Source organism: Drosophila kikkawai, chromosome 3R (assembly GCF_030179895.1).
Source record: "Drosophila kikkawai strain 14028-0561.14 chromosome 3R, DkikHiC1v2, whole genome shotgun sequence".
NCBI lineage: Eukaryota > Metazoa > Arthropoda > Insecta > Diptera > Drosophilidae > Drosophila > Drosophila kikkawai.
In genome coordinates this window covers 24,187,892-24,211,534 of record NC_091731.1, presented here as the reverse complement: position 1 = coordinate 24,211,534, position 23,643 = coordinate 24,187,892, and the positions used below count along the sequence as shown (strand labels likewise).

General features: G+C 50.2%; 1 protein-coding gene across 1 annotated transcript in view; it reads right to left on the bottom strand.

The window, feature by feature from the left end:
• pros (homeobox protein prospero) overlaps nucleotides 1-23,643 on the bottom strand; it is a 63,413-nt gene that overhangs the window by 21,096 nt on the left and 18,674 nt on the right. Inside the window, exons 3-4 of the mRNA XM_017161258.3 lie at nucleotides 7,584-7,628; nucleotides 362-6,266 (exon numbers count right to left, since the gene is read on the bottom strand). Of these exons, the coding sequence (XP_017016747.1) occupies nucleotides 362-5,374 (5,013 nt within the window). The 5' untranslated portion in view covers nucleotides 5,375-6,266; nucleotides 7,584-7,628. The remainder of the gene's footprint in view (nucleotides 1-361; nucleotides 6,267-7,583; nucleotides 7,629-23,643) is intronic.

Genomic DNA, 23,643 nt, shown 5'->3' with positions numbered 1-23,643 from the left:
TGATGATGACTTGAGGGCCCGCCTGGGGGTCTTTTGGCGAGGGGGCCAAGAGTGCCACACAGGAGGACGGGGCAGGGCAAGGCGGGGCAATAAATAAGGTTTTGATTACATTTTATAAAAGAATTTAGTTGGGGAAATAAATAAACTGAAGAAGACACTTGATTGGTTTCGTTTTGTAAGCGAGGTCCGGGTCGGGTTAAGTACCTTCTCGCCCCGATACCTCACCCTCGTTCTCTCTTTCTCTATTCCCCCCAATCCCCGCCAGCTCTGGCACACACAACAGTTCGGAATGGGTGGAAACTCACTTGACCATCAGCGACTCCGGCTCGGAACCAAATTGCATTTGCTTGTAAAAGGATATAGTAGGCTGCATGCCATCGAACTGCATGTCGGCCGAGTTGCACTCGGATTGGCGATCCTGGGCGTCCATGACGGCCCGCAGGCAGGTCTTGTAGTCCGGCGATCCGCCGTGGTGGGCGGCTGCCAGCAGGGCGGGATGCAGCATAGACGGCGGGTGGGGCAGCGGCGGCGAGTCGCGCGAGTCCATCAGCGCCCCCAGACTGCCCGGCGGACTCGAGGACAGCTGCATCTGCTGGTGGTGCGGGTGGTGCTGTTGGTGGTGCTGCTGGTGCTGATGCAACTGGGCGGCTGTTGGCTGGCCAGGGGCCGCGTGCGGATTGAAGAACGGCGAGTACGGCGAAAAGACCTTGGACTCGTGCAGCGACGGATTGGGAATGGCCACCGAGGTGGGCAAGGACACCGGCATCATGGGTGGTGGTGGTGGCGGCGGCTGTGGGTGGTACGCAGCTCCTCCGCCGCCCCGCGTAGGACTTTGGGCGGGCGTGGCATTGCTATTACCGCCGTTCGCCGTCTGTTGCTGCTGCTGTTGTTGTTGCTGCTGCTGTTGCTGCTGCTGCTGTTGTTGCTGCTGCTGCTGCTGTTGGGGCGTGGTAGGGGGTCCACCGTTGGGCGGCACCACGCCATCCTGGGCAAGGATGCGGCTGACGGTGCGCGGGGTGATGCGCGTATCGGTTACCTTATGGCGCTTCTTCTTGGGAGTGACCACCAGGCTAAGAGCCTCGTTCTGCTCCAGCTGCTGCTGCGTTTGCTGCGCACTCTGCTGCTGCTGCTGGGCGGACTGTTGCTGGGCGGACTGCTGCTGCTGCTGTTGCTGCTGGTCGGGCGGCAGGCAGAAGGGTCCGGTCATCGAGTTGTAGAGCGCGGCGGCGGCCACCGGATTCATTCCCTGCGGCGTCTTGGGCGCCTGGAACATGGCAGCCGCTGTGGGCGAAGGACGTATGTGAGGAGGTGGAATATTAAGGGTACTTAAGCTATTGTTAGTGGAATTCGCTGGCCCGCCGGCCGTGTTAGTATTGGCGCCGGGATGATCCCCCGACTGCTGTTGCTGCTGCTGCTGTTGTTGCTGCTGCTGCTGGGCGGACATGGCTGCTGCGGCGGCGGCATGGTGCATTTGCAATCCCATGGCCGCGGCTGCAGCGGCGGCGGGCGAGGCAAAGGACAGCTGGCTGCCATTGAGGCGGGGGGCGGCTATCAGCTGCTGGCAGTTGGGCGGCAGCAGGGGATGCGCTTGCTGCTGCTGCTGCAAGTGCTGTTGCTGCACTGCGTTTTGCTGCTGCTGCTGCTGGGAGCCCGGATGTTGTTGTTGGGCACTTGGTGGCTGCTGCTGCTGCGGCGCATTCTGCTGCTGCTGCTGCGCACTCGCCCCGCTCGCCGGCGGTTGGGAGGGCATCTGACTATTAGCTAGGAGTAGTGAACCATTATTACCTGATTGTGTTGCGGGCGCGGGTCCGTTCTGGGGCCGGTCCGCCACCTTGGTGCGCGGCGACTTCCGGTCGAGGATCTGCGAGGCCAGCAGCAGGTCCTTGTTGAGCTGCTCGGCCGCTGCCGTCACGGAGTCCGCCTGCTTGCTGAACAGCCGTCGCTGGTGGACAAAGCGCGTCACGATGGTGTCCACCAGAGCGGACAGCGAGGTGGTGATCTCTGATTTGAGCACGTCGGCCAGTCCCTCCAGGTCCGTGCCGGACATGCGCATCATGGAGCTGTTGTTGCTGTTGCGCAGCATCTGGAATTTCTCGGACAGCTCCGACTTCAGAGCGCTGTGGGCCGCTGCTCCGCCCATTCGCGTGGGCAGGCGGGCGGGCGCCGGGTGGTGCATCTGGGGACGCGGCGCCGAGGTGGCCACGTGCTGCTGCTCCATCTGCTGCTGCTGCAGCTGTTGCAGGTGCTGTTGTTGGCGCTGCATCTGCTGTTGCTGCTCTTCCTTGCGGCGCTGCTGCTCTTGCTGCTCCTGCTCGAAGCGGCGTTGCTGCTCCTGCTGTTGCTGCTGTTGTTGCTGCTGCTGTTGCTGTTGCTGCTCGGCAGCCTCCTTGGCCATGCGAGCCTCCTGCTCGAAGAAGAACTGCTGGTACATGGCGGCCGCATGCGACATATCGCCCATGTGTTGAAGCAGCGGTGGGAATCCTTGGGGCAGGGCGGGATGGCCAACGCCCACCAGTGGATTGTGCATCTTACCGGACATCATCTTGCTCATCATCTGGGAGAGCATGTTGGCGCTGGAGTCACTGCTCTCGCCGAGCACCGTCTTGGGCTTAATGGGCGAGGGCGTGGGCGAGCTTGACCCGGGTCGTTCCTGACCCGCCTCCTCCTTGTGGCCGGGACTCGCGTCTCCGTCCCCGGTCAAGGTGGGTGAGGGCGACAGCTCAATGTGGTCACTGCTGCCATTGTCCGGCTCTTGCTCTTGCTCGTGATCCTGCTCGATATCCTGGTCTTGGTCGAGCTCCTGGCACTCGGACTCCTGCTCCATCCGCGTGCATAGCTGGACGTACTTCTGCTGCATCTCCGCCAGCTGTTCCTGCATGGAGCGCAGCTGCGACTTGAGGGCGTTCTTCTCCACGCGCTTCTGCTGGATCTGTGGGGACTCTAGTTCGTTGGACTCGCTGTCCTCCTGGTCGAGCATCATGCTCTGCAGGTTCAGGCCAAAGTTGAGCCCAGCGGCGGCGGCCACATAGCGCTCCATGGCATGCTGCTGTGGCTGGTAAAGCTTACGCTTCTTGCACCCATTAACCTGGAGCTGTCCGGCCTGGGCCAATCCCGAGGACGGGCTGCAACGCATTCCGGAGACGATGTTCTCGACGCGAGCTCGTTTCAAGTCCATGCCGGGCTTCTTGAGGCACCCGCTGCCGGACTCGCGCTTCTGCTCTACGCAGTCATCGTCGTCGTCGTCGTCCAGGACATCGTCCTTGCTGTTGTCCAGCAGCATCATGTCCGAGTGGCTGGGCGAGGCCAGGCTGTCCAGATCGGATCCTCGCGAGTGGAGGCCCATAAGCTCCACCTCGTCCAGCATGTCGTCCTCGGCCTCCTTCTTGGTGGGCAGCTGTGGCTCCTCTGGGGCCCGGCTCTGGGATCGCTGGCGCGTTTCTGTTGCCTCCTCCTCGTGCTCGGCCTCTTCCGGCGCTCCGTGGCTGTCCAAGGAGTCGGAGGACTTGCGCCGCAGGCTACCATCGCTGGCCAGGCTGCTGTGGCTTCCAATGCCACTTCCGCTCCGGCTGCTGTGGCTGCTACCATGCGGCGATTGCTGCGGCACTGGGGCCGTCTGTGGCTCACTCTTGATCTTGATCTCCGCCATTTCCGAGTCCTCAATTAGGCTAATGCTCTCCATGTTGTTGTTATTATTGTTGGTGGCGGCCACTATATTATTATTGTTATTGTTGTTGTTGTTGAGCTTAGAGTGGAGCTGCTCCTTGTCCTGGAGCTGCTGTTGCTGCTGCTGTTGCATGGCCGTGCGCAGCTCCTGGTCGAGCTGCATCAGCTCCTTCTTGCCCTGCAGGATATTTCGCAGCATATGATGAGCCACCAGGTCGTGCTGCAGCTGTTGCTGCTGCTGGTCACCACTGCTGGCGCCGCCATTTAGCGAGCTAACGGAAGCTGCCCGAGGGGGCGATCCTCCGGCCACATCCGCGGCAGCTGCCTCCATCGAGCGATCACTGCACGCCGACACCCGGCGACTGCCCTTGGGCGAGGAGTGACTGGAGCTGTGGGCCGATCCTGGCGAGATCGAGGCATTGGTGCCATTGCTCATCGGAGCACTGCTTGCCGGTGCAATGCTGTTGTTGTTGTGCTGCTGCTGGAGCAACTTGGACGTGGAGTTGAGGCTGCCGATCAGGAGCTCAGCACTGGTGGCCGTCTCCATGGCGGCGGCCAGCATGGCGTTATCTAGGCTCTGGGGCAGGCCACTCGTGGCGTCCTGGGCCTGCTTCATCTGGCGGCCGAAAAGCTCGTTCAGCATCTTGGCCGAGGAGCCACCGAACAGGTTGCCGAAGGCGGCCGTCAACAAGGACGAGGCGGAACTGGCGCCCGAAACCGAAACCGGCGAGCTGCTCGTGGGCGAGTGGCTTAGCTGAGCGGCGGCTGAGGCGGAAACGGAAGCTGCCGTGGCAATGGCTGGCGCGGATGGGGCCGAGCTGGCCGATTGTGGTTGGAACAGGGCTCCTCCACCAGCGGCACCCGCAGCAGCCGCGGCAGCGCTACTCATGAAGCCAGCAGCGTTGTTGTGGCCGCTGCTGCTGTTACTGTTGTGGCTCTGGTTGCTGCTATTATTGTTGCTACTATTGTTGGTGTCTTTGCTCAAGGATCGCGGACGCGAGCGACGATTCACTTTACTATTTGTCGCGTTTCCGTTTCCGTTGTTGCTACTGTTCGCGCCACCGATATTGTTCGAATTTACGATGCTCGTTACGTTCTTTGCGGCAGTTACTGTGGGTTTTTTAGCCGCGCACGTTGTTGTCTTTCCGAGGGCCGTCGAATGAATGATTTGCCGACTACTGCGGGCACTGCGATGACTGCGACTGCTGCCGCTGACGCTGCCACCACTGCGACTACAGTTGTTCGCCGTTGCCGATGCCTTTGTCGCCGCAGCCGCTGCCTTGATGTTGCTGTTGTTGCTGCTGCTGGCGCTGCTGCTGCTGCTGCTGGCTTCGCAGCCCTCGAGCACGACCACGACGTCGTCGTCGGAATCGTCAGATTCGCCGTCGCTGTCCGCTTTCTCCTTCTCCTTGTGCTTCTTGTGCTGCTGCTGCCTCTGCTCGCGCTCTCGCAGCTCTTTCTCTTCGACGTCTGTGTTGGTGTGGCCTGTGTCAGTATTGGTGCTCGCGCTCTCTCCGCAATTCGCCGCGCTGTCTCCTTCCCCGTTGGTCTGTACTGGTATGGGCGATTTGTGTCCGTTGCTGTTCGGCGGCGGTGGTTGTAGTTGTTGCTTAACCGTTGTCTCCGGCTCCGCGGTTGCCTTCAGCAGCACGTTGTTCTCATCGCTGTACAAACCAAAACAGTCCGCGTCGTACTCCTCTGATGACATCATAAGATGATGCCCACCAGCAGCAGCAGCTCTCTCGCCTCGCCTTGCCTGCTGCTCGCTGCTGTTCCCCGCTTGGCTGCTCTTCTGCGGATTGGTTGGATGTTCTCCCTACCACTTGCCTTCCCCTTCGCCGCAAAGACAGCGAGAGAGTGAGCGAGAGAGCGAGAGGGTTTTCGCCGCGGCGTATGCGTGATTTCAAGTTTAAGTCCTGGCTGGCGGCTCTTGCAAGCCCAAGTAGTGTATGTCCTTATATCCGAGTCCTGTTTCGCTGTGTGCTGCTGCTTGCTGCGTGCTTAGTTCAAAACCTATCCTTTTCTGGCTGCCTGGCCGCGATGTCCTTGCTGATGCTGATGCCCGTTGCTGCCTCAGTTGTTGCTATAGTTGTTGCTGTAGCGCCAAACGTTGAAATTTTGCTGTCGCTCAACTTTCTGGTCGAAATAATGTTCCAGTTCAAAAGTGGTCGTCTCCTTCTGGCCGCTGCTGACAGTCTGTCGCCGATTTTGCGTCTGCGTTTTCTACGTTTTTTTCTGCGTTTTCTAATTGTGAATTTTGTTTTGAATTTTCGTTCCACCACCACACACATGCGAATGTCCTTTGCATTTAATTTTATTTAGCTTTGATTTGTGTTTCCTTGCGTGCTGCTGTTCGTCCTGCAATCTCCGCCAGCTCTGCTCCTATCCTTTCCGCAGCTTTCCTTTGATTTCACTCTCGAAAAGGTGTTTTCTTGCGAAATGGTTTTCGAGATTTCTCGTTTTCGTTTTTTTCGTCGTTTTTCGTTTTGGGTTTTTCGTTTTCGGTTGATTTATTTTGTCGTTTTTTGGTTTTAGTTGGTTTTAGTTGGGTTTTGGTTTGGATTTCGTTTTGAATAATCCTTGCTTGCGCTCAAAAAGTCTTTCTGTAAAATTAATGGTAGGCGTGGGTTAAGTATCTGCTGAATGCTCGGAACAAGGGGGAAGGGTAAGTCGGCACGGAAAGTGAAAGTGGCTGGCCAAAAGCCTTTGGCTTGGGTGCACCACTCGATTGGTGCTCGGTTTGGGGGCTGTGCAGGCAGGGGTGGCTTCTCCCAGTGGTGTCGTCCTTAATTCAGCAGAAGGCGGTGGACACCCTCGAGCCCTCCCACCCCAGACGGGGCTTTATCTAATTTCTCCGCTCGAATGTGTCTGTGTGTATGTACCCGCCCCCTTTCTGCTTTGTGCGGCAACAAATAAAGATAAGTCACTTCGCTTCGTTTTCGCTGATAAACAAGTTTGACTTACTTTCCTCTGTTACAGATAGACAGATACACGGATACAGGCACATACAGAGCCGCAGATACATAGATACTTTGCATATGGCCATGGGTCGAATGCGTAAGCACTCGAAATAATCAATAAGGGAACTTTGGAACTCGCCAAATGCGTCAAAGCATCGACCGTAGTCATCGCCATCGATCACGCCGTCGTGTATCTTTGAGCTCTCGGGGCCATGTGCAGTTCCAAGAACATCGGACCACGGACTAGAATCCTCCCCTTTGATAGACTTCGACTTCAATTATGAGCTTTCTCTGAGAGATTTAATTTTGTGGTAACTCTAAATCCTAAATGCTGATTATTGACAAAAGTAACTAAGGAGGATAGCTTTAATATTCAAAAAAATAGTGCTTAGAATTGTCTTATAGATAGATATACATTCTATGTGAAGCTAAAAATCTCAATTTTATTAAAGATACTAGCTCTATACGGATATGTTTTTGAATTCTTTAAATTTATTTAAAAGAAAAATCTTCTAGTTGACCTTAAGGGAAGCTGATAGTATACAAAAAATTATAATAAAAAGTAATACCTAAATTATACATCGGTTTTCCCAATCTTGTACCATGATCAGAGTTCCAAGAATGTTCCTCAAACCCGAATCCTCCCCGTTTTCATTAAAATTTTATTCGACCTTAACTTCAATTGCGAGTGCAATGGAATGCAGCCCGAGTCAATGTCAATAGAAGCCACCCCTCGCCGTTCTTCGATCATTTTCGGCGACTGTACCTCCGAAGGCTTGCAGCTTGCAAGGATAATTCAGAGAACCGACAAGAACCGACGACCAAGAGGGCGAGAAAAACAGCCACCCCTATGCAGGGCCAACAGGACCTACGGGACCCATTAAGTCGGGCTTGGAAGGGCAGGGAAAATGAGAATTCCTATGCACAGCAGATCGAGATATTGAAAATTGTCAAATTTACCACAAACAAAGCGTTATTTTTCTCTGTCGTCCATCATAGATCCTCCTGGAAAAGAAAAAGAAAATTGTACACTTAATATTTTTGTTATATTCAGAAAGTACAAATTAAATTAATTACTTATGTCCCAAAAGGGTTAATAAATGTAGGTATTTTTTATTATTTGATTACAAGAAATTGCTTAATACTTTTAGTTTTTCTTATATATGTATGTAAATATATTTCCATAGTACTTTTGCGGAGGCGTTTCCTTTTGCTTTGTAAAAGAAAACTATCACTGCCTTATTTTCTATAAAAATAAGAATTTTTTCAATGGAGTTCACAAAATTATATTAAGAAATCATTATTGAAATAATTTTCTGTTTTAGTTCTCTACAAAACACTACCCCAATTCATATGGTCTTTTCCCTGCAATATCATATCATATGCTCAAAATGAAATGCTAAGGCCCACGTGCCCGTATACTTAACTCAAGGAAAACTACCTAATTGCCTTGTTATGGGCACAACCTTTTCTTGAGTAGCGCTTTTCTTAGGCGCTCTTGTATCTATCGCTACGTTAGACAGTTGGCATTCACAAGTTCAATGCACCTCGGGACGTGGGTTTGGTCTAGGAGCGTTATCAATAGAGGTAGCAGGCCTTTCAACTGCAACCCCTCGAGGAGCTGGAACATATGTCGCTGGCAAGGAAAACTAGGACCAAAGAAAGTTGCCAGCTGAGGCGAACTTCCACCTACGAGCGAACAGCAGCGCAGATAATTACGACCTTAACACATTTTTGTTTGTATTTTATGAAAAACGCTGAACGCGGCTTCGCGTACTTTGCATGCGCTGGCAATGAGGGAGGAGCAGCGACGAGGGATGAGTAGGGGCGGGAGTATATCTCAAAGTGTGCTTTGGAATGTGCCTTCACAGATCGCGGCACACGGTAATGTGCTCGTCGGCGCACAAGCGAACGAAGTGTGGCACGGCCATGTGTCTCTCCTCCTCGTGGTCGGGTGTCATCATTAAAATATGCTTTGGCTTGACTCATAAAGGGTCTGGCGGGGGAAGGGGTCGGTGCGGCGGTCACTGTGACACGGTCAAGTGACTTTAAAATCCGTTAAAAACAAAAAGTGTCCCAAAAAGCAAACGAGTGGCAATTAGGCATTATGTGTCCGCTTGAAAGATCCATTTTCCAACATTAAATAGCAATCTGTCGGGCTGAGATTTCGCTTTGATTGGGATCGGAAAATGGGAAATGGAAAATCACGAAACCTACGCGAAACCCTCACAGAATCTGCAGCCCTTATGCCAAAATCGGATGCGGAAGGAAGCGATCGCCAGAGCCAACAGCTGATGATCTCAAATGATTGCTCGCTAGCAGGGGAGAGTGTTTGCTGCACTCGGAAAATTTTGAGAGACTTTGTTAGATTTAATTTAATGGAATATAATAAGTTGACCATTAAAACTCAGCTATTATTGTTAGTTTGTAGAGATAATTAATTCATTTTCTAAAAGATATTTATATTCATAAAATATTTTCAAAGTAAATTTTGCATATATTTTTCATATATTTATTTTCTAAATAAATGTTAATTTTTGTAAGCAAACTTTTCTTTTTTGAGTTCAGTTATCTTTTAAGGTACAGTAGAATTTTGACCAGTGTACGGACTATGGTTATGGCACGAGCGGAGAGCTATGATCGGAGCACACCTGGACTCGCTGTCTATGCCTCAATGCGCGTGCTCACAAGCTGGCGATCGCAGCACGAGGAGGAGTAGGAGGAGGAGGAATAGGAGCTGGAGGAAGAGCAGGAGGCAGAAGGAATCGAAGAAGCGAAGCCAGGCAGACGGAAATAAGGGGCGTGCTCGGCGGTGGTGGTGGTAGTTGACATCCATCGCACCGGGAAGCGATTTTTACCTGATCCCGCTGCTATTTGCCTAACGGGTGGTGCGGCGGAAGTCGTCCGAAGTCGACGACATCGATAAAGTTCAAAAACACCTTTCAACTTGTTTTGGCATTCGAATCCAATGCAGTTGCAGTCCAGCAGCCGGGCAGAAGGGAGCGGGGGACGAGTCCTAATCCTGCCACAAACACATTAAAATTATGTTGCCGCACAAAGTTTGCTGGCAGAGTTGTTTCCACGACAATTGGCAGCCGGCAACTTTGTGGAGCGAATTGTGCTAAAAGAAAATGTCCTTCTCTACCTTCTCCAGTAGCGGCTGTCTCAGTCAGGGATTTTATGCGAAAAGTTTGCACGGAACTTGCCAAAAGGCAATGCCGCTGGCGGGATTGCAGTGCAGTAAACTCGAATTATTATGATGTCAGGACCCAGCCTCAGTTATTGTTATGACCACTTTTTGGAGGAGGAGCAGGAGGCGCAGGAGTTGGAGCCGGAGGTGCACGCTCCTTGGCTAAGCCCTCGACTGGCAGATAAGATACAGATACTCGAACATGGAAATACTCTCACAGATATCGGGCGTTTGCTCGCCATATGGCGAGTTATAGATACGACGTCCGTGCGATACTTTCGAGTGGAGCCGGGCAAGGTTTTCCCGCTGCACTTAGTCAGGCCGAAGTAGGTTGCCTGGGGCACTCTGTGATTTTTTGGAATTGGGTGTTGGGTGGAGCATACCATAGGAAAAAATATAGAAAAATTAACCTTTAGCAGAGAAGGAGCTTTGGTTTATTAATTTTGAAGTTATTTTGACGTACTAAAATATATTATTTGAAAATGAAAAATAATATAATAAATTTCATTTAAATGTACAGCCTAGTTTTAATGTGGCTTTTCCGGGGTATCCTCCGGGTCTGAACTTAATACGTTGTTCTTGTCCTGCTGTTGTTTTCAGACATAAGCACATTTTGTGGTCGCTGTTTGTCGTGGCTGCGTTGTTGGCTTTTATTGTCTTTCAGCGCTTGATTAGATAGCATACATCGGCGGCACACTGGCAACTACATATGTAGTGTGTATCTGTGCGCTAGCCAGGCGAGATACAGATACGGATACGGATACGGGACCTGGCACGCAAAGGCCGCCAGAAAATGGCCATATGTGGCCAAGTCGGCTCCCACCGCTAGCTTTTCCCGACTTTTGTTTGGACAGTGGCCGCTCGCCGTGCCCGACTTTGAGGCTTTTGCCTGCTCCTTCCGCCAACTGCCCTTGGATCCTGCACCTGGCACCCATCCACCTTCCAGCAACCAGCACCCACTCCCGCCCCCACCTTCGTGTCTGGTGCTTATCGCGCTTTTGATATCGGAAAAAAAGGAGAAAAGGAGCAGGGGAAAATGCATGCCTAACGTGTGTCCTTTGGCTTCGCCTATCTATGCAGATATCTTTCTCTGTCTCTGTGTGGGTTTCTGGTCAAGGGGCGAGGGAGCGGGAGCGGGAGCAGGAGCGGGGCTGGCATTAAAAACATTTTCATTGTAATCAAGCGTACTTTCTTTTATTATTATTATTTTGCCTCTCTTTCCGGCACTAACGACGCAAATTACTCAAATGTATCTGCCAGATACTTTTTGTTTTCTGCCCCGATGTCGTTCGTGTATATATCTTCCTCCTGCTCCACCGCTCTGCCGCTCACCGTCTAGCACTGCTCGTATATTATTTATTGATCGCGATAAGCGGCACGAAGCCAATTTCAAGCGTTAGCCAAATGATACTTGCCTCCTCCCCCTCCCGAATCGCTCCTCCGGCTCTTAGTCGTAAGTGCTTTTTGCACTCGCTTCCAACTAATTTGGATTGTACTATAAGTACAGTTGCTACAATCTATTGCTAGGCCAAAGTTTCAGTTGGACCTACATCACCTGCCCAAGAATTGCCATGTGTTTATAGCTTTGATTTTTATAAGTTAAATTTCTTCTTAAGAAACTTTCACCTAGTCATTAGTCATAAGTCATTTTCTATAAATTTTGATTTACTAAAAGTACAGTCCCAACAAGCTGTCCCTGTCCCAGTGATTTCCCCTACATCCGCTTTGGTGCGTGGCAGTAACCCTCTTTCGTTGCATTATTAACGTCGCAATCAGAGGTAGACCCGTGCAGCTGGCAGATGTCGTCTTCCCCGAATAAGTCACCCCCTCGAGCGTCTTGAAGACGCTCTGGGAAACCAACTGTCGTCGATCGTCGGCCGTTACATTCGCCTGGGTTTCGGGGTGTACGAGCACGATGTGTGTGTGTCCTGGGGTCTGGCGTGTGCTGTGCGGGCACAGAGCGTAAAAGGAGAGTCAAAGTCACTGAGTGGAACTTCAAGGCACTCGCAAGACCCACTCCACCAAAAGTTTTTCCACCTTCTCTGGGCTGCCGGCTGCCTTTTTGGCTTTTGTAACGTATTTCTTGGCCAACTTGGATGGGGGTTTGGGACTTCAAGGAGCTGGGGGGCAGAATCTTTGGCACGCAATGTCGTTTGGCTCCAAATGCGACGCCTCCAAAGTCGCTTGAATAATTCAATTTTTCGTGTGTCCGGCGCGTAATGTGTCCATTTAGCCGGGGTCATTACGAGACGCACATGAGCAGGCATAAACACTTCCTTCCTATCCTATCCTATCCTTCCGCCCACCTGGCAGGGGGTGGGGTTCAGTTCCTTGACAAAACGCCTCCTCCGCGGAGACCAGCAGGGACATTTAGTCGCCGTTAAGTTGGGTTGGGTTGGGTGGGTGGTGCCGGTGGTTGACTTATTTTTATGACAAATGCGAGATATGTTAATGCGATAGGCTGGCGGTTATTAAGGAAATTACCCACACATGGCAGAGTCCTGCGCTGCGAGTCCTTGAGCCGCGTACAAATATTTGAAGTTTCAATTTCAGTTTCAACGTGAGCGCGCGGGTATTAATAGGATACACATGTATCCGGTGCCCAGCAATGACTCCATGTCATGCCTCAAGATAATTAAAGGTTGTACCTAGACAGAGCCCCTATCTTGCTCTGCTCTTTGCGCCCAAGGACCCCATCCGTGGGGGCGGGGGAGCGAAGGTGGCTCTGATTGCATGTCCAGAGCCTGGGTCGGCACTTGGGTGTCGTTTGCCCCGCCGCAGTGACTAACGTGGGACACGGGCTCCCGAGCTCCCGCGCTCTTGCTGACTCATCCAGTGCCTCGCTCTCGGGGCTAAATTTGTTTAAATTCATCTGCGTATCAACAAATTGATTGTATTTAATTCAATTGAGCCCGGGCAAAGGCAGAGGGCACTGTGGCGACTATCGAGCAAGTTTTTCGAGGCATCTCCGAGGCAAATTGACTTGAATAATGAAATTTGCTGCTAATAAAGGCAGTCGCTGCGATTCGTTTTCATAACAAACCGGGGAGGGGATCTCGGGTTGGGACTGGGGGATTGGGTCTGGGGGGCTTTGGGGTGTCGAGTCGAAAAGTCGCAATAAAATCTTGTAAAGCATAAAATTCAATTCGGTCCATTGTTCAAGCTGGGCTCCTCCTTTTCATCCTTTGTTCGTCGTGTTTGGATTAAATGGAAAGGATTTTCTTGATCAAACAATGGGAGTGCCGAGGGGGTACAGATTGCAATACAATTGTTGATTTATGCATCGGAGATGAAATTCTTGGAACACTTTCGCAGCGATTTGCTGGCTCTCCGTTGCGTCCATTTAATTCCTCCGTAATTGCAATGAAAACTATAGTACTTCAGCTGGAGAAGTGGAGTGTCGGCGTTCTTGCAGAAACTCTACGAGGGATGCGGCTGTCCGACTAGCATCCTGGCTCATCCTTGCCAGAGCCCCTAGCCGTTGCTAGCTCCTCGACAAGTGACAGTTTCAATTAAAAAAACGTTAGGAACCGGGCCATCCGCCGCCTAACCCTCGGACCGAGACGAGTCGAGCTGCCGGCCGGGCAAACAGAACTCAAGTAGTTGCGGGCGAGCTGAGTCGGATTCATTATGATAATTTAGCTGCTGGAGAATCCTGGCCTGCCTCCGCTTGACATTTGAAGAACTCTGAAGAGGAGCGCCTAGGACGAGCTAACGACGCTGCCGGGACATTAATGAAATTAAATTTGTGGAAAATGGTTTCGCATTATGAAATCGGCACAAGGAACTCTCCCGATAGCCGGTTGAGTGGCCTCCTCTGTTCGGATTAAAGCGGTCAGGGCTGCTGGGGGAGAGCACGTGCTGGTGCTGCCCGCTGATTTTCCGAGCCGGGCCGTGAATCAGACTTAACGACCAGTGACCAGTAACCCCATACCGATGCACCTCCTCGACGAGTGACTCCTCCTCTGACAGCTCGTCAGCTGGCCTCATAACTCAGGCCAGTCGGGGCAGTTCTTTCGGGTCTGCAAGTCAAAGGCTGCAGCACTTAATGAGCGCATCCGGTGGATGCACTACCCCCGATGGTTCCACTGCTGGCATTGCTTCATTGCACTTTACATTAAAGTCCGCGACATTACACAATACACAGAGCATTAATGTTCATTAGTGTCGTCCACTGGGCAGCATGGCTGTCTTAGGGGGTTGTCCCCGTCCACTGTCATATCCATATCCATATCTTGTCGATGTCGATGGGATGTCGATGTCGCTGTCGAAGTCCAGGCCATGTCCATGTCCATGTCATAATGGCATCGCGAAGAGGTGTCAACGTATTGCAGCGCTTCACGCTCAATTAGGGAAGGTCACTCACCCAACAGCCAGCGTCGTCATCTTGGGGGCGCGGAGACGCATCTTCGGCTGGTAATTGAAACCCGGTGGCGTCTTCTGCTTTCTGCTCCTTCGGCTGGCCCAGGAAGTGCAGGCAACCGCCGTGACGTTTTCCGTCTTCTGGCCAGCTTTGTTTGCTTTTGGTTTGGGCCTTCTGGGCCTTTGTTTCGCCGAAGGTCTTGTCTTTCAGCCGGCCGACTTGACTTGACCCTTTGTCTGGCTGCGGTTCATTAAGGCAACTCGAAACCCTTTAATTGTCCCCCGTCTCGTCTCAGTACGAAGCCTGAGAACTTTTTGAGCCTCTGTCTCTGGCATTGCCACTGCATCGCCCAGATTTCGGGGGAAGCTATTTGTTTCTACGGCCGGCGACAACGACTCCAGAATTAGTTGATTTATGAATTATGACAATGTGGACCAGGGCAGATAATGCAGACAGACAGTGAGTCTGCTGTGGCAGCCTAAGCTGCCGGATATTCTAATAAAGCGGCCTCCAGCCACCAGCTGCAATTGCAGCGAGTGCAGATTTAACACTTCTTGTCAGAAGTTGATTGAAGCAACCCCCAGCAGACCAGTTGAGACCTCGACTTCGGCTTCGGTCCATCTGCAGTCCAAGGAGGAACCGGCAGTTGTCGAATGCGGAACTATGAAACTAGTCCGCCATGGGAACTACTGCTGCTGCTGCACTCAAATTAGTGCAATCAAGTTATCTTGTGCGTATCTGTACTGCTGTTCTACAGCCACTTGCTGGCAATTGTATCTTTGCATCTAACACTTCAATTGGGCGCTGCGGTGGGAATTTGTTTCGCCTCGTCAAAGAAGGAGGAAAAACTATTTAAAAAAGGAAATTATTAAAAATTATTGCCGACCCTTGGTTGGGCCCTGTCCCTGTTTACGGGACCGTGTGAAAAGCACACCCTCGCCTTTTCTCCGCGAACAGCGATCTGCGATCAGTGTTCTGCGAGCGGCATGCAAATGGAAGTGAAAATGGAACTGGAAATGGTTTCCTTGGCCAGCATTGGTTCTGCTTCAAGGCCTCAAGGCTACGAGTCCCGGCATAGCTTTACATGAATCGGCAGGTTTGGTTCCCAGCTGGCCGAGCGCCTTTCCTCCCTCTTCGAGGTCCTGGCCCCTGGCTCCTGGCAAGCAAAGCGTGAAGTTTCCGTTTGCCTCGCACTCGCTCCTTGCAAGTAATTTTCGGAATACTTTCCCCTGACATGTCAACGCCCTAACATTTCGGGACTGGGTATTAAGGCAGCGAATGCAGGCAAGTTCATTGTCGCCACCCTCGGGCCGAATTCATTACGCGAATGTATCTCGCATCTCGCAGATGCAACCCCAAAAGTCGCCCCCCAAATGTTGCCAAGAAAAGCGGGCAAAAAGAGTCTTGAAAGGCATTGCACAAGAACAAGAAGGAGGCGCTGCGGGATGGGTGGCGAATCTGGCATCTCGAGCAGCAACTTGTGGCAATGCAACCAGAAGACAACCCACACCAGTCGCCGACGAGGCCTAAAAGGGTGGTTCTGCCAAGGACATTTGAGTCCTGACTGCAGCAGCAATACCCAGGCCCAAAGCTTCTCATTGAATATCCTATCAATGGGTATGTGTAAATAAGCAGAAGTTTTAAAAGCAAAACTCAAAGTATGAGTAAAATATAGATTATGGATTAGTTTTAATTAGAAAATATTGGATGTAATCATTCTAATCTGTTTATTATTATGAGGATTGTTAATCCTAGAAAGAGTATAAAATATTCTCCCATGTCTCAAGTCCTCCCACCCAATCTTCAGGCGAAGCAAAACGCATTTCATTTTGGGCTGTCGTCCTGGAGAGTCTCAAGCCCTGAGATGCCAGACAACAAAAAAAAAATTAAAAAGTGCATAATATGAATCTATAATACATAATAATAAAGCTTGAAAGCAGACCTGGGCAGGGGTGAGCCATCAGCATCCTTGGCGGGCTGGCAAATAAAAAAGGGTTGGTCGTCCTGCTGAAGTCCTAAGCGAACAACAAGAAATGCAAACAGAAAATAAAATTTTCGTTGAAAAGAAATTAAAAATCTGCAAGATTTGCATTTTGCCCGATGTAATATATGTATATTATTTTGCGGGGCCGCAACTCCTGCCGCCCAAGTGGCGGATGAAAAACTTTTGAGTGTTCGCCTCAAAGTGCACTGGCGTGGACAGCGAGGAGAGCTCTGAGTCCAAATCCGGATCTGGGCGGGCTCTAATGATGCTGCTGGCACTTTGAGCCAGTCTCAGGCTCAGTTCTTTGCCTTTAGCTCGGTTCAATTTTAATTAATGAGCACACAATTCGCCGCATAATTTGCATTTCATATCTCGGCCTCCTTTCAGCGCGGCCTTGCCATTATCTAAGCATAATGGCAATGGACTGCGACTTGGACCCGCTTAATTAAAGGTTGCCCCTGCCACCTACCGTCTCCGCCGACGACTTCCACCTGGCTCTGAGCTGGCAGCTCGCAGCTCGCAGCTCTTTATCTCTCCGGGCATAGAATAAACACAATATGCAAAGTTTTTCCACGGCCATTGAGGCGCGGCCCATTGAAACGTGGGCGCCAGAAGAAAATTCGAGCAAAGGAAAAGTGCAATTCATTTATTTGCGTTTCCTTCTCCAGTTCTTCTCTCCGGGCTCTTTGGCCGGTCTTCAGTCCTCGTCCTCTTTTTTCTTTTCAACCTTTTTTGGCCAGTTCACGGCAAGGAGTCGTCCAGCATCCTTTCCTTGCTGCCTTCATTCATATTTATATGCGCTTTGTGGAGCGCTGCAGAAGCTGCTGCTCCTGCCTTGCTTCCTGTGACTTCTTCTGCTTGTCTCAGTCCTTTCTCTGGCTCCTCGCTCCTTGCTCCTGACTCCTTTCTCCTCTTGCTCCTGTGTGCAATGCACTTGTCAAAGCTTAATTGAAGGCAAGATTGCAGTCTGACTCGCTGACTCTGTGCCACCGTCCCTCCGGGAGTGTGTGTGTGTGTGTGAATGCGGCATATTTTTTCCCAGCGACTTGGCAAAAGTCGCTGCAATGTGGCTCAAACAAAGTGAAAGCCAAAGAAAAGAAATTACGCGCCCTGTACCAGGTGCTCGCAGCGGGGTATATAAGACCCACAGCCTAACAAGAGATGTTTTCATATTTATTTAATGTAAAGCTTTTTAATTAACTGATTTTTCCTTATTTACTGGAATATTTTGCATACCAATTATAGGGATTTGTTTTATTTTAATACATGCAAGTTTGATAATATTAATTTATTTTTTAAGTCCCTTTTAAATGTTTACAAATAGAGTATAAAATATTCGTTTTCTGCTGTGTTTACCTAGCTTCGCTGCAAGTGCCTACCAGCTGCCAACTAGCAGCGTAAACGATCTCCAGGAGCAACCTCCTGCCTCACCTTTTCGCCCCTCGGAGGCACCCCTTCCCGCTCAGGCCGCAATTTGCAACAAAAAGAAACCAAAATTAGACAAAGACACCGGAGTGGGAATGGGAATGGAAACGGGACTGTGACTGGGACTAGGTATAGGTCTGGATCCGAGACGGGTTGCCCTACTCAGGCACACACACACACACACGCTGCGGCGAATAAGGAAAGCCAACGACGGAGTCGTCAAAAGAATGCAGTTAAGCACACAATTGACATTTGAAACGTCAACTTGGGAAACCACTCGAGCTGAAGAAGTTGCATAAAAAAGTGCCTCCGTTAGGGGTTTCCTTTGCCGCTCCCTCTGCATCCTTGCAGCCAGCTCGCTTCCTTAGGGATGAAGTGGGGCCAAGAATCCGAGGGAACGGCATCTTGCCAAGCTGCTGGGCTAGGCTGGGATGACTGCAGTTATTTGCTCGGCAAATAAATTTCCATGCAATGCGGAAAGTGGAGCCAACGGGGCGAATGGGTTATCTTTCTTGCCGTGCTCTCCATTCTAAGATAATCAACAAACGGCGGCTGATGCTGAAGACTAACGATGTGCGCATATCTGATTGCAGTTTACTGTTGCATGCATCATTAAAATGTGTCTGCAGCGGCACCGGTCCTCGCTCCTTGCTCCTCGGTTCTAGGCCTTTTACCCCGGTTTTGCCCTACAGCTGGGGCTTGTGCAGCATTTTCTTTTTATCCTACTTTGCTCAAGGTGGAGGGCCGTCTATTTGCATAGGGGTTTGGGGACGTAAAAGTCGGCAGAAAAGTCAGATAGCACGGAGATTGAAAGACGTGCCCGCACTCCTTTCGAGCCTTGAAGCGTGTCGCTGAACTGTCGTCTTTCAGCTCGATTTCCCCGCAGTAGATTCGGCTTTAAAGCCCGGTGTATAGAGGAGTCTATTGCCTGGCCCCATGTGAGCTGGTGGTTGCCTATTAAGTAACCCGTGGAGACAGACCACTTTGCTGCCGACTGCGCCCACTCGCATCCATGCAGATATTTCATTAAGAGCCTCGGCAAACCCGTGAAGAAATAACTTTTGCAACATTTTCCCAGCGCCCAAAAAAAAAAAAAAAAACGGGAAAAATGAGGAAAACTCACCGAGGAGGCCTACAGGACGAGTGCTGTAAGGGTTTCGCCAGCCCCCAGCCCTCTTTACCTTGCAGTGCAAAGTTTTTCAACTGCAGCAACTACCTCAGAAATACCCACACAGATACGCACGCACACACACACACATCTCAGTTATGCCTGAAAGGAGGTGACTGCATATCCAACTAGGCAACTCCTCGCCTTTTCTACACACAAAAAAATGTGTGCGTATGAAAATTCTTAGAAATACTATTAGGAATATTCTGGAGATTCAAAATCAATTGAAATGGTGCCTAAAAGTTGACTACAAAAATGTTTTATAGCTGTTTTCGACTCATTTTTACGCATTTCCTATCATACACCCCTTGTTGATACTTTTTCTCCCGGTGTATCGCTCGCACCCCAGCATTTGCCAGCCTTTCCCTTCTGAGTACTAACAAAAATTCATCCAGCGGCAGCTAAGAGCGCAAAAATTATGTTGCATACATTACGGCGTGCACACAAAAACAAAAGAAACTGCAGCAGCAACTTTCTACAGCTACAGCAGCAATTTTCTTCAGCCCACCCACCCCCACCGCCTCACCGCCCACTTGAGGCGAGTTTTCCCACTGCAGTTCCCTGCTGCTACTTCTGAGTAAATTAACTGCATTTCTTCACTGCCTGCCGCACGGCTGTTCCGTTGCATATTCGGAGGCGCCACAGCCAGGTGGCAGGGGTGCTCGACCCTTTCCTGGGGCCTTTGGCTGGTGGTTGGGTGGAGCCTGCGCCCCAAAAAAAAAAGGGGTTGCGCCCAGCGAGTTGCAAAACAAGTTTTCCTTGTAGAAATTGTACTTTGCATTCGCATTAATTAATTAAAAATAAAATATATAAGGGTGGAGCCGGGCCCGAAGGGTGGCTCCTTCGTCTGGCAGCCAGTGCAGCGAAGTGGAGCAGCAGGAGCAGCAGGAGCAGCAGGGACGGCAGAAGCGGATGCAACGGATGCGAAGACATGCCAAAGAAGCATGGGCAGCCGGAAGTGGATCGGAGGGGAAGGAGCGGTCATCCCCGGAGGTGGAGGCCAAAACTTGATGACTGCAAAACTGGAATTTGAGGGGGCGTGTGCACAAAAGCAGCAGCAGAACAAAGCCAACAAAAACTCGCGAAAAGGGAGAAAAAGTACAAGGGAGTCGAGGCGAGGCGAAGAACGACGAGCGAGGACGAGGATGCAGACCGGCGATTTCATTTTGTTTGATTGTTTGATTTCTGCTCGGCGTCGTGACCAACGTCCAGTGCATTTTGGCGCAGTCGGCTGAAGGGTCTCCGGCGTAGCCTCAAGACTTTCAGTGAGCCACGACGACCTAAACGGAAATCTGGCCGCGGAGGGGAGCGAACGGGTCCATGGCCTGGCACGGCATGGAGTGGAGTGGAGTGCTCCTGTTGATGATGAAAAACGCACTCGAATTAAAAGGTTTCGGGGGGAAAAGGGAACGGAACCGGACATCAACCTGATCGGGGGCAGGGCTGCAGCGCTTTGGGGGGTTGAACCACGACGAGTGGTTGCAAATGAATCAAATTAAAATATTTATGGGTATAATCTGTCACTTGAAGAAGGGAACTTTCGCCGCACAGTTGGGGAAGTCAAAATGAATGTATAATAATATGCATTCCTTCAAGAAATCAATATCAGTTAAGACTCACATATTAAGAAAATAAATAACTAAGCTGAGGCTAAAAAACTATGTATTTGTTATTATCCCGCTTGTCCCTTCTAATTTTCATCACAATTTAATTTAATAACTGAAATTAATCTGCCTTTTGAAGTACATAATTGGCACCCAGGCCAAGCTCAGGAAAACGAGCCCCAAAATGGGAATCTCTTTGCAAGAATCAGTTGCACTTCCACTGCAGTCTAACTGCAGTTATCCTGCGTGTGTGCTGGGCGAGGGGTGGGGTCTCAGAAGGACCTGCGAGGAGAAGAGTTGAGTTGAGTTGAGCTGAGCCAGACAGCCAGCATATTGCAATTTCGCAAATCAAACAAAAGGCAGCCGCAGAAAAAAACCCAACATCGCGGGCGGGGAGGGGAAAGGCGCTCGACCAAAAGGACAATGCACAGGCCGAGGATGGCACAGGAGGAATCAGGCCTCAGGAGGCAGGACGCAGGACTCAGGACACAACTCGGCTAATATGCAGTGCACATGCAGCGAGTCTTACGCGGAGGAGGAGCTCCGCGAGGATGAGGGGCTTTCAACTTTTTTCATGACTCTTGTTTCGGCAGTTTGTTTGCCCAGCAAATGCATCCAATGCAATTTTTCGGGCCGCAATATAGACGCAAGTCCTTGCTGCAATCAACTTTGCCAGGAGGCCGGGAAACGGGAGCCAGAAGCCAGCAACCAGGATACCAGAAAATGGTGTGAGAGACCCAGTAGCAGCGATGGTTAAGCGGACGCTTCGCAAGTCAATCAGTCAAAAAACAAAACAAAAAAAAAAATCAACAACCGAAACAAGGAAAATAAACACAAAAAGTCGCAAGCTGGCTAAAGTCCTTATTATCCTTGCATGTTGCTGGAGAAAAAAATGCAATATCGAATGCATTTGGAGCTGTAGCCACGCCTCTCCTCGCTATCAACTAAACGCACTGCAGCCGCAAAGAAATTGCAAAAATGAAAACAACAAAAAATAAGGGGAAAAATTGGTAAATGGAAAGCAACTCACACACTCATATATGAGAGAGAGAGAGATTTTCAATTAAAAGGAATTGCTGCTCTATGTAGATTTTTGTGCTTATTAGCCCGCCTATCCGGCCTACGCCCCTCAGCCACCTCCTGATGCCAGCCTCCAAAAGCCACTCGAAAGCCCTGCACATTTGGTAATCAATTTCTGTTGTTGCTGTCGTTGTTGTGCGGCGGCTGACTGACAATCTTCGCTAATAAGCTGCCCCCTGTTGCCGCCTGAATAGGGCCTACAAGCACTGAGAAAACTAAAAGCAAATATATTTATTAAAAATGTATGTGAAGTCTTCAAAGTGAAAATAAAAATCTATTTACATTAGAAATGGTTGAAATTAAAATTCAAATCTCTTTAAATTTTAAAAACAAATTAATTTCTAACTTCTTATTAAACTCCTAAAACCTAAAGACTTTATCCTTAAAGCTTAATACTTTTTTCAAAATTTCTTAAAAAAAACCCCATACTTTCATAGAAATTTCTCTACGTGTAGCCTCGAGCACAGATGAGATGATGCACTTGCATTATGCAGAATTCAGATTTCTGAATTGCGCCGCCGAAATGCATTCAGTGTCTGCTTCTGGGCCCTGTTTCTGTTGTTGCCGCTGCTTTTCAATTAGGCCAATCCGTGCCAAGCCAAGTCGAGCCAAGCCGTCGAGGCTCTGGTGAGAGGCGAGGATTAGTTCCATCATTATCTATTCCGCATGTGGGCAGAAGTGTCGCATTGCCAGGACAAGAGGGTAGAGAATGGAGCGGGAGAGAGGGGCAAAACTGCCGCATGGGCAAAATATTATTGACAATTCTTCGGGCCGAGGTCGAAACAATGCCGTGTGGAATGCAAATCCTTCAGTCAGCTAATATTGTTTATCCCTAAGCAGTGCTTTCCCCGTTCCCGGGAAGGAACAAAGCCGAAAAAACTATGCAAAAATATAACAAAACCGAGGCGAATCGAAGGGAAAACTCTTTGACAAAAGGCAGGTAGCGGGGTAGCGGGAAAGCGGGTCCGGGGATGAATGAATGGATGAATGAAGGAACGAACGAATGTCCTGCGATGCAAAGTAAGTGTAAAGGATTTGCCACGACAGCCCAAAAGGGCTGAAGTGGCCGACAAATGATTGGCGAGAATGCCCCGGGAAAACTGTGAGAAAATCAGGCGTTTTCTTGATGAAAATCACAGAATTTTCCCCCACCCTTCCATCGCCAGACAGCTGAAAATTGTGATTCCTGCTTTTATTGTCGTCTGAGATGTACAATGCATTCCATTTTCCTCATTTGGCCGTCCTTTGTTTGGTCCTTGATCGGAGGTTGCATTTGACACTTTCCAAGGAAGCGTTGTTTGAACGGGTTAATTTGTGTATTTAGCCGAGTGGCAGCTGTGCTGCGGGATTTATGTATATTATTGAATATCGACACTGGAGCAGCAGCGGCGTCTGAGTAAACCCAATTAAATCCCTAAGTCGGAGCACACAATTTGCGGCACGTTCGTCCTGCATTTTGCACCTTTCGCGATGCGGCAAGAAGGACGCAAAAATGCAGATCACGGAGCCCAAGGAGTCACTCCTGCCCTCGAACTCGGTGTGGAAATCGATATGCACCCGCATTCGTCTGTCAAGATGCTGTTCTTCTCTGGTTCTGTGATCTCTGGCGTCCATAATTCATCGGGGCAATGTGCAAAAGTGGCTGTATCGCATATCCTGTGGCTGCTTTGTTTGCCGCAGATCCTTTGTCCACGATCCGAAGTCAGCTGCAGTTGCAATCTGTTTTTTCCGCATTCAGCACGATCAAATATTGCCGAAGAAATGGCTGGCAATATCCTAGTGGATATTGCATCCCGATCAGGTGGCGCGTGTCCTTTTGTGGCCAACTGTGATTTGTCGGCCTGAATTGCATTATTTTTCTCCAACTATTTTCAGGGCGTCAGCTGGTGCTGTGCGTGCCACGTGTATCTGGCAGATACTTTTCCCGAAACCCTCAGCCTTATCAGCCGTATGTCGAATTACCCGCTTAGCCATTAACATGCCACTTTGGCCTACTTGTCTTGGCTTCTTTGGCTCGTTAATATGCAAATAAGCTTCAAGCTAAACAACATAAAGTAACTTGAATGCCTCAATTCATTGACAGGAATTTCTAGACAAATTCTTACTGAAAATACAGCTAACAGAATTAATTGGACTAAAGATAGCTTCTGGGAATTGGAAAATATCTTGAGTTTTACAGTTTCATTTGTAATGTTCTATTTGAAGT